Source organism: Motacilla alba, chromosome 12, assembly GCF_015832195.1.
Source record: "Motacilla alba alba isolate MOTALB_02 chromosome 12, Motacilla_alba_V1.0_pri, whole genome shotgun sequence".
In the NCBI taxonomy this organism is placed as follows: domain Eukaryota; kingdom Metazoa; phylum Chordata; class Aves; order Passeriformes; family Motacillidae; genus Motacilla; species Motacilla alba.
Genome location: NC_052027.1, coordinates 10059946 through 10068925, shown reverse-complemented (window position 1 = coordinate 10068925; position 8980 = coordinate 10059946). Strand labels below are relative to the sequence as shown.

The following is an 8980-nucleotide window of genomic DNA, read 5'->3' as shown; positions in this document are numbered from 1 at the left end:
GACAAACAGCTCTTGCTGCCTCACAGAGTGCACTAGATTTCCATTTGAACAACCAGAAGCTTAAGTGCATGTGATTTTTCTAATTTGGTGCCCAGTGCTCATCTATTGCCTAAGATTTCATTTGCATGGCCCAACTGCCTAAGTGCCAAAGATTATCTCTGCTGCTTTTGTGCCTGTTTACTCAGGTTAACTTGGCACTTTGCTTCCTATGCCTGAAAGAGCCACACTGAGAAGTTGTGTCTCACTTTGTTTCTTTGGAAAGCAGCAATGCACAGAGTCCCTGCTATCACTGCCCTCAGAACAAAGTAGCTGTCAGCCACTTAACACCTCAAAAACATTGTAAAACTTGACAGAAATTCCCCTCAAACATTCAGAAAAATCAGTGGCACCAAATTCACTTATGCAAGCAAGACAGGAAAGTGCTCTATGGAATTAATGCTGCTGAGCACTCCAGGGTGCTGCCCACAGAGAAAGGTAAGTGTTTAAACATTGCTGGACTTTGTGGCTGCACTACTGACACTACAACCTTTTATGCTTTGAGTGAGGTAGGCAACACAAGGAGAGAAAAAAAATACAACCACAGCCACAATCTCTTTTGAAAAAAATCTCACAGCCTATCTTTTGCTTGGAAAGACAAACAATGGAGTATAGCTTATCTACTGCTATTAAACAATATTGAACTATTAAATTATTTGTACCTCTTAAGTAATTTTCAAATATTTTAATAGCTGTCCATGTTTATTTATTTGCTGGTTCATGATCCAGTCTACTATATCTACTGAAAAAGCTTTAGGTTTTTTATGCCTTCCTGCCTGGGCTGAGGAGAAAAGAGTAAGACAAGAATAAAAAATCTGACAAGCTGGAGCAACTGATCTTCACAAGCCACAGATTCATTCGAGGTCTGCTTACAGCACAGAACAGTTCTCAAATCCAATCAGTGTTAAAAAAAAACCAACCAAACAAAACATCACACCACAAAGAAACAGGAGCTTCCAGTGAGGGTAAAAAGTATTTGCTTTTTAATATGCACTTAAGTCACAGTATCTGTTTTGAGATCATTACACCAGGTAACAATTTATTGTATCTCAAAGTATTTTACAAGTGCCCATCTATACATTGAAGGAGAAGGTAATAACCAAAGGAACCCAAAAGCTGTATTTTCAGAGCAAAAATAAAGCCAGTGACCAACATTTTTTTCATTCATCTTAATCATCAGTTGCACAATGCAGCATTTTTAAAAATGCAGAGGGCATCACAGTAAGTAAATGAAATCAAAGAAGATGTGCATTTCAATGTTTTCCTGGCAGCCCTGATCTGATGCCAGTAGCAAAATGCAACCATAATCTAGTAAGACCATTTGAAATTATTTTAGAAGTTCTAGATCTAGACCATTCTCAATGTCTTGCATCACTTTGGAAAAAAAATCTTAAGGGAAAAACAATCATTTAATGTAATTTCTATTGCTAGAACAGAATACATTAAATAAAAAGCAGCTACTGATCAGAACATACTGAAATGAAGACAGACCTGGTGTGCCAGTGGAATTTTAGTTGAAAGCTATGTACTTCAAGACATCATTCAAGTCAAAACTCAAGGAAAACTTGAGGGTAAAGAACAGCTGTTAAAGTTTTAACTGTGTCCAAAACAAGGTTACACAGTAGGTACACACACTCACTCTTTTTGCAGTATTTAGTTGCAAGGCTGAAGCTCTGAGATTTCTCCTTCAGGAATAAATTACTTATTATGATACAGTGCACAGAATATGGTGAAACATTTCCTCACTACTCAGAAGACAGACACAGTGCAGAAGTCCATGTCTCTGAAAATGAGAAATGGAGACGACAGCCTCCTTGCATCTTCATTAGCTGGATCCCTCCTCCTCTTTGGCAGCAGAGGCCTCCATAGAGGCAGCTTCTAAATCTTTGCTGGACTTCTCATCATTTTCATCCTCTTGAGGGTAAAGATCTGGGTATTTTTGCATGCATTCCTGCATGGCACGGAATTGGTCCACACAGTCTGATCCCTTTATTTCTTCTGTGCTATAGTGGAAACAAGAAAAGGCTGACTTGAACTGCTCCCCACAGGGACCACTAGCCATTCCACCCAGACATGGGCAATTCCAGTTGATATCTCCATTGGGCAATATCAATCCTGAACAAACAAGAGAGAAGAAAAGTTAATGCACCTTCCAAACATTGATTTCACTCAGTGACAGCTGCTGGGCTGCAGGTGTGAACTCAAGCACTTTATAATGCCATCTTAGCTCTGTAGCTTCAAGGCTGATAAACACCTTTCACTTCCCAGCCAGTCTGTTTCTCCCTCTGATCTGTATAATCCTTTAATGGGCACAAGTGAGATTAGTTCTCTATCCATCTCTGAATTAAGTCCTTCTCCCTGGACTACAGACCACTGAGAATATTCAAAGGGAACTGCAAACCAGATGGAAGTCAATCGATTTGCCAGATTGTCAGGGGAACAAGCAAGCATTAAAATCATGCCATACAAACAGTAAGACTTTAAATCCAGTATTAAGACTAGAAATCTCTTAAATCAAATCGAATGGAAGCCTTTTTCTTCTTGTTTGAAATAAGCTCTGAAATAATAACTCACAACTTTTCCCCCTTCAAATTTCAACTGGAAGACCAGAATTGCAAAAACAAAAATCAGTGTATTTGTAAAGATTAAGTCTTGTGCCACAGAACACAAGGAACAGCAAGCCTGCCTGTCTGGTTGGCAGAAACCAAATTGTTCTTTAGAACACAACTGAAAGGAGTTCAATGTCACTTCAGACTCTAAACTGGAACAGCTGTAAAGCTCTGCTCTGGAACACTTAAAAGTCCTGACAGAAATACTTCACTGGTGGACTGGCAAGGTGAAGATCTAATGGCATATGTTCTTCTAGATGGCAACTGATTTATACAAAGAAGGTCAAACAGCAAGTTGAAGAACTCCTTTCCTCTGATTTTAGACATTCAATATAACAGACCTGGTCCTGTGGGCTTCCAGAGTCTCTAATGCATTTCTCTAAGGCAATAAATACATCTCCATTTCCTTTCTCTACCTGGCATAGGTAGAGAAGTTCATGTGAAGAACAAGAGAACTACTATGTTCCATATGCTATGATCCAAGCTGCTTTCTTCTCTACTTGAACAGTTTGCTCTCCATCAACTAGTCATTTAAAGTCATTTTTCTAGGACTTTAAGAAGAAAAAAACCAGAATTTGAAATTTTGCTGAAGACACTAGAGAAATAAAATTACTTGTAAAATAATTCTCTTAAAATAGATTGCTCCTTTTAGAAACACTTGCCTTGTAAACAGGCAAATCTTACTGTGAGTAATCCCATAAAAATACATTCTATGGTTATCACAAGATCACTGACCCACACCTATTTTATCACTGAAATAGCACCAGTTTCAGAAGTTCTGTGCACAGAAACCATGCTTCAAAAGAACAAAACAAAAATACAGATGAATAAAGCAAGCATTTCCTCATTCATAATCACAGCAGAATTCACACTTCAATGAGTAAGTCCATCAGCAAGCTTAGAACACAATTAAATTGGAAACAGATTTCATCCATTACTCTTCCTGAGTCGCAAGCCCGCAATAGATAGGATTACTATTTTTAATTAAAATTGAATTCAAACTTATTTCAAATGCAGCCTGAACTTCACTGATCCAGTGAGTCACAATCTACTTGAACCTGCACTTGTGGAAGAAAAAATAACCCTGTTTACACCACTGCAGATCAAGACTTGTGTGAGCCGCTGGTTGCTGACATCACACAAGCTAGTGTCCCGTGGCTCATGGGAGCTGCTCACGTCATGGCCAAAGGCAGGCCCATCTGCATCCCTGTCAACACCTGCCTTTGGACTCGCTGGAATCAAGTCCCACTGCTGCTCTGAGAAGAGTTTCTTCCCTGTTACATGACAAACGCCCCAAAACCATGTTTATCTGCCAGGGATTCACAGTGTAAGATGACAGGAAGCAGGATTGAAAGAGACATCATTAGTCATAGAAACAGTCCTGTACAACTGATCATTCATCAAGTTCTTTCTTAAAAGAATGTAGAGTTTTGCTTCATCAGTCGCCTGTGGAAACCACTTTAAAACTGTTTATAAAATAAGATGACAGGAACAAGTCTGGAAAAACAGAAAGGAAAGACCAGCAACAATCTGTGTTTGAGGTGCAATTCCATAAGTACTTTTATCCAACTTTCCCATCACAGCTGTAACACTAATAAAAACCACTTTGCATGCATAAAACTCATCATTGCCTTCTTCATATAAGCTTAATAAAATAAAAAATTATTCGAACTGAAGGCAGCCAAGATGTCAGTGAAAACCAGGAATCTTTCATGTTTAAATTCCACCATCTGCAACACATAGGACTAGAAAGATGCTTTACAGTAACAATACTATTTCAAAACCGCTGCAAATGAATTCTTAATTTGTTTCCATCAGCCACAGCTGTCAAAAGGCACAGACAGTGAACTGTGATCTTCACTGCAGTATGAAATCCTAACCTGAACCTACTCCAGTTTTTCTGCCTTTCCATTTCCCACGGCTTCTTTTCTTTCAATGTTTTTAGCTTGAAGTGAGTCATTAACATTTTGCCCACCAAAATCACCCAGCTGATACAACAACAACAAAATATTGACAGAAATAAGAGCAGTATACTAACTGGTTTTTATCCTAAGGGAAACAGAACACAAGTTTTCCTGGCCAATCTACTGATTCAAGTAGACTGCTCAAAGACTCGTGTCTGTTAATGTCTGGGACAAAATAAGAACTACCAAAAATTATCAAATACCAAACTAGATGTTTATCTCAAGTATGAAAAAGGCCCCTACAAAAAAAACAAAACCTCAAACACAAGCTTCAGGTGTATGAGAAAACAATGCAGATTATGGCAGGTCTAGATAATGCATATATTTTTTCCCAGATATGAATGGTCTCTTTGGCAGAGCAGAAAAGATGAAAAGAGCCTTTACAGTTAATTATACAATACTGGAAACCAAGTCTTCTATTCCAAGTAGAAGCTAAATTAGAAAAGCCTGCATGTTACTTTAGGTACAGCAAAACTTATCCCCATTTCCTTTTAAATAAAAGCCATGCAAGCCAGAGATTCAGCATTTCAATATTTTCCAAACTATTTTACCCATCTCTTCCCTGCCCATAAGCTTCACTCCCCACCACCACATTCTGTGATACTCTGTGATATTCTGTGATATTTCTCTCTTCTGATCTAATGCACTGTAGCCCTGGGTCATTCAAGTGCTTTTTCAGACTAGAACATGGCAGTAATTTACCACATACTAAGAAGAAAACTCGACAAACTAACAAAGAAAATCACACAAGAAATCCCCACCCAAACTTATTGACAGTACTTAAACATAGTTTATAGCTTCTCATTTTGAATCCCCCAGACACACACTGTCACTGTAAGGTGACATCAAAAGCTCCTGGCTTTCCCCCTTTCTTCTCGGATTACTGTTGAGGAAAAAAGTGATCTAACACTCTGTAAATGCAGCACTGCTAGGAAACAAACCCCATCACCTCTCCTCCTCACCACAGCCTTTCTATGTCCATCAAAACACATAGAACAGCAATCAACTGATATGGCACTGAAACAAAAATAAAGTGGTTCTTTTAACTTTAGATTTATAACTGACTACATACAGCTGAAATGAAGCCAGAACAGGCAGATAAATGCAGTAACGCTCCAACACAAATCTGTGTACAAAAAAAAAAGTTAATTTTAATGACATAGGAAGGTGTGGCTCAAATTACAGTACACACCATATCAGCTAACAAAGATACCCTGTGAGCTCCAGCTGCTAAACTGCTTAAATGCTGCCCTCTAAAGGTCCCTGAGTCTTTAGAAAGCATAACTTTCACTTTCTAAGTTTCAAGGAGTCTGAAGAATTTACTTCGTCTTCAGATGAGCCGAAACCAATGAAATCCCTTCACACAAAGTGAAGAGACCAAAAGATCTGTAAACATAGCAGCAATTAGAAAAATATTAACCTAAACTCACATTTTCATGATAATTATTAACCCAGGGCAAAATTTATTAAATCATCATTACTGGAAGTATATTTCGTTTACCCATTATTTAAAATCTGCAACCAGAATATTGTAAGTCTTGGTCTCAGAAGTATTAATAGATATACTTTGTACAAGAACTGTAATCTTCATGAAAACTTTTTATCTTTTCAAGGCACAATTACAGTTGAATACTCAATAATTTTAACTTACCCATCATGTGGCACTGAAAGATATTGATTATATTGTTACCAGTATAGTATAGACTAGCCAGATATTAATTTATATTAAGTCAGATATTCAGAGATTGCCATATTAGGCAATTTCAGCTGCTCAAGGGCAGGTGAGCAACTCACATCAATGACAGTAATAGGTAACTCGCTCCAGTTTCTCTGAAAATTGCATGCTGTTACTTAAAATAGAGGGAAAACAATCATAATTTTCACTTGATTAGGCTCTAACTTTAAGGAATAAAAGGAAAAGGAAATAATAATTAATAAAAGGAAAAGGTATCCCTACATATCCCTGGCCACGAACCAAAACTAAAAGCCACCAACTGATTATTTGAATAGGCCACTAAGAAAAATCATTACAAGTGTAGAAAAATAAATACTGGAAGAAAGGGTGTCATTAGTGATGTCCTAACCTGGCAGTTAAAACTGCCAAGAGTTTGGGTATTTACTGCATAACCAGCTGCCCTCAGTCTTTAAAAATGCTTAAGTTTTTCTAGTTCATGCAGGGTTTGTTTTCTGTTGGATTTATGTATGATGTAACACCCCTTACTTCTGTTCTGCTCACTACTGACCTTGCTCTTCATAAGGGTCATCTGGGTCATCTGCAACCAGCTCAGCACTGCTCGGTGTCTCATGGTCCTCCTTGGTTGCAAATATTATTCTGTCTTTTCCTACCATGGAGGAGACAAGAAGCAAAAGTTCAGAGAAACCTGAGACAGAAAAGAGTCATCTACAAAACTGCTGTACACCCCAAGGTCATGAGATTTTCTGTGTGATTCAATAATATTGAGAATGAACTGTTGTACCTGACAATCATCTTCAATGAGGACAGCTCCAGTTCAGAGGAACACATACACACTGAAATTCTGTCGTGCTAAAGCTCCAATTTTCATAGCAATGTCTTGAAATGAACAGTACAGTTCACTAAACTGTTATGTTAAAAAGCTGTTTCAAAACAAACTCAAATTACTCCAAGACCAGGACTAACACAGATGAAGGGTTTAAAATTAAAAAAAAAAAAAAGTGAAAGAGAAACTATAATAAATAGCAGTGAAGTGTTCCACAGGAACTTATTAATAACAGGACTTTTTGCAAAAGACTAGTGTAATATTTTACATTAATCATCTTACAAACAGAAGATAGCCATCACCAGGTAGAACTAACTACACTGAAAGGTGCTGTGAACATTCCAAGGGATGGAAATCCAACGGAGCAAATTTCCTGCTCTTGATTTAACTAAAACATTCCATAGCAAGGTCGGGGGAGTCTTGGCTGGAAACTTCAGTAGTTTTAGTTTTTCAACAATGCTGCAAAGCTCTAACACACACTCTGAGTGTGGAAAAAAATGGTGAACTCCCCAAGAATTCTCCAAATTCATAAAGGCCACTACAGTAACTTGACATATTAGAAATTAGAATCTCCGGGCCCCTCAGTGTGACCTCAGCCATCAGACGTTCAGTAACTTAACCTTGCTGAGTAACCACGCATTTAAACACATCTGAAAAACAGATACATCTAACACCTTCTAAAAAATGCAAAGTTTTCTGACAACTCTGCACTGTACTCCAGCAAACTTTACAATGTGGAATAGTCACTCATTTCTTAAATAAAAGGAGCTAGAAACACATGAACTCTAACCCAGTCACTGAAGTATTGTAGGGTTGCATAAGGCAACTTACAGATATTGCAAAATTAAACAAAGCACAGCATAAATCCTAAAAGAGGTCCATACGTGATGACCACCTCAATACAGTTTATAGCCTGTGTCCAAGTTTGTAACTTACAAACGGTATTTAGAACTATTGGTGCTTTTTTCTAGTCTGAAACTTTACATTCAGATACTTTGCCTTACTTAAGAGAGCAAGGATCTTTATTTATATATAAGTAGCTATAGATATTTATCTACACATCTCTCACTTTAAGAAGTGGCCAAGCCTCATAAATACGACCAACTGTACTACATGATACAGATACAGAAAAACTCACACTCTACCCACCCTGTCCATGGACCTTAAAAAGGCAAAACCCCACAGCTCTGGCCACTCGGCTAGGCTGGGATAAATTTAACCCCTGCGGCCAGAAGGCGGGAGCTGCCCTGCCCGCACGCCTCAGCCGCTCCGCGGCCACACTCGGTCCCTGCGGGCAGCTCCGGCCGCTCCCGGCCCGCTGCGGGGCCTCACCGTCCCCACACGCCCGGGACCGCGCTGCCGCCTCATGGCCCCGCCGCCCTTCCCGCCCTCCGTGAGGAGAAAGGTCGCGGCGGGAGGCGAGGCGGCGCTGCCGCCGCCAGACACGGACCGCGGGCGGCTGCCGCGCCTCCTCTCTACTCCGGCTGCGCCTTCCCCTCACGGGCTGCGGGGAGCGAGCGGTCACCCGGCGGCGCACCCACCCCCGGCCGCCTCACGGCGAGCCCGCCCGGCGGGGTGACATTGGGAGGACACTCGGGCGCACCTTCCTGCCTGCAGTAGGACATGGCGGAGCCGGCCGGTGCCTTCCTCCGCAGCGCGCCGCACACGGGCCCCGCCGCTCCGCTCCTGCCGTCCCGCCAGCACCGCTCGGGCAGCGCCGCGCCGCCGCTCCACGCCGCGACCTCCCGCCTCCGGAAGCGCCTTCCCGGCCCCGAGGCGGCCGCTGACGCACCTCCTGCCGGCCGCGGGGCTCCGCCAGGCCCGGCCCCGCCGCACTACAGCTCCCGCCTGC

At 40.8% G+C, this 8980-nt stretch overlaps 1 protein-coding gene across 1 annotated transcript; it reads right to left on the bottom strand.

The window, feature by feature from the left end:
* Window positions 1-990: 990 nt before the first annotated feature.
* On the bottom strand, window positions 991-8898 carry CHCHD4 (coiled-coil-helix-coiled-coil-helix domain containing 4). Its single transcript, XM_038149022.1, has 3 exons — window positions 8732-8898; window positions 6853-6951; window positions 991-2151 (listed from the first exon to the last, which is right to left on the bottom strand). The coding sequence occupies exons 1-3, from the start codon at window positions 8751-8753 to the stop codon at window positions 1862-1864; spliced, it is 411 nt and encodes a 136-aa protein (XP_038004950.1). The 5' UTR covers window positions 8754-8898; the 3' UTR covers window positions 991-1861.
* Window positions 8899-8980: the final 82 nt, after the last annotated feature.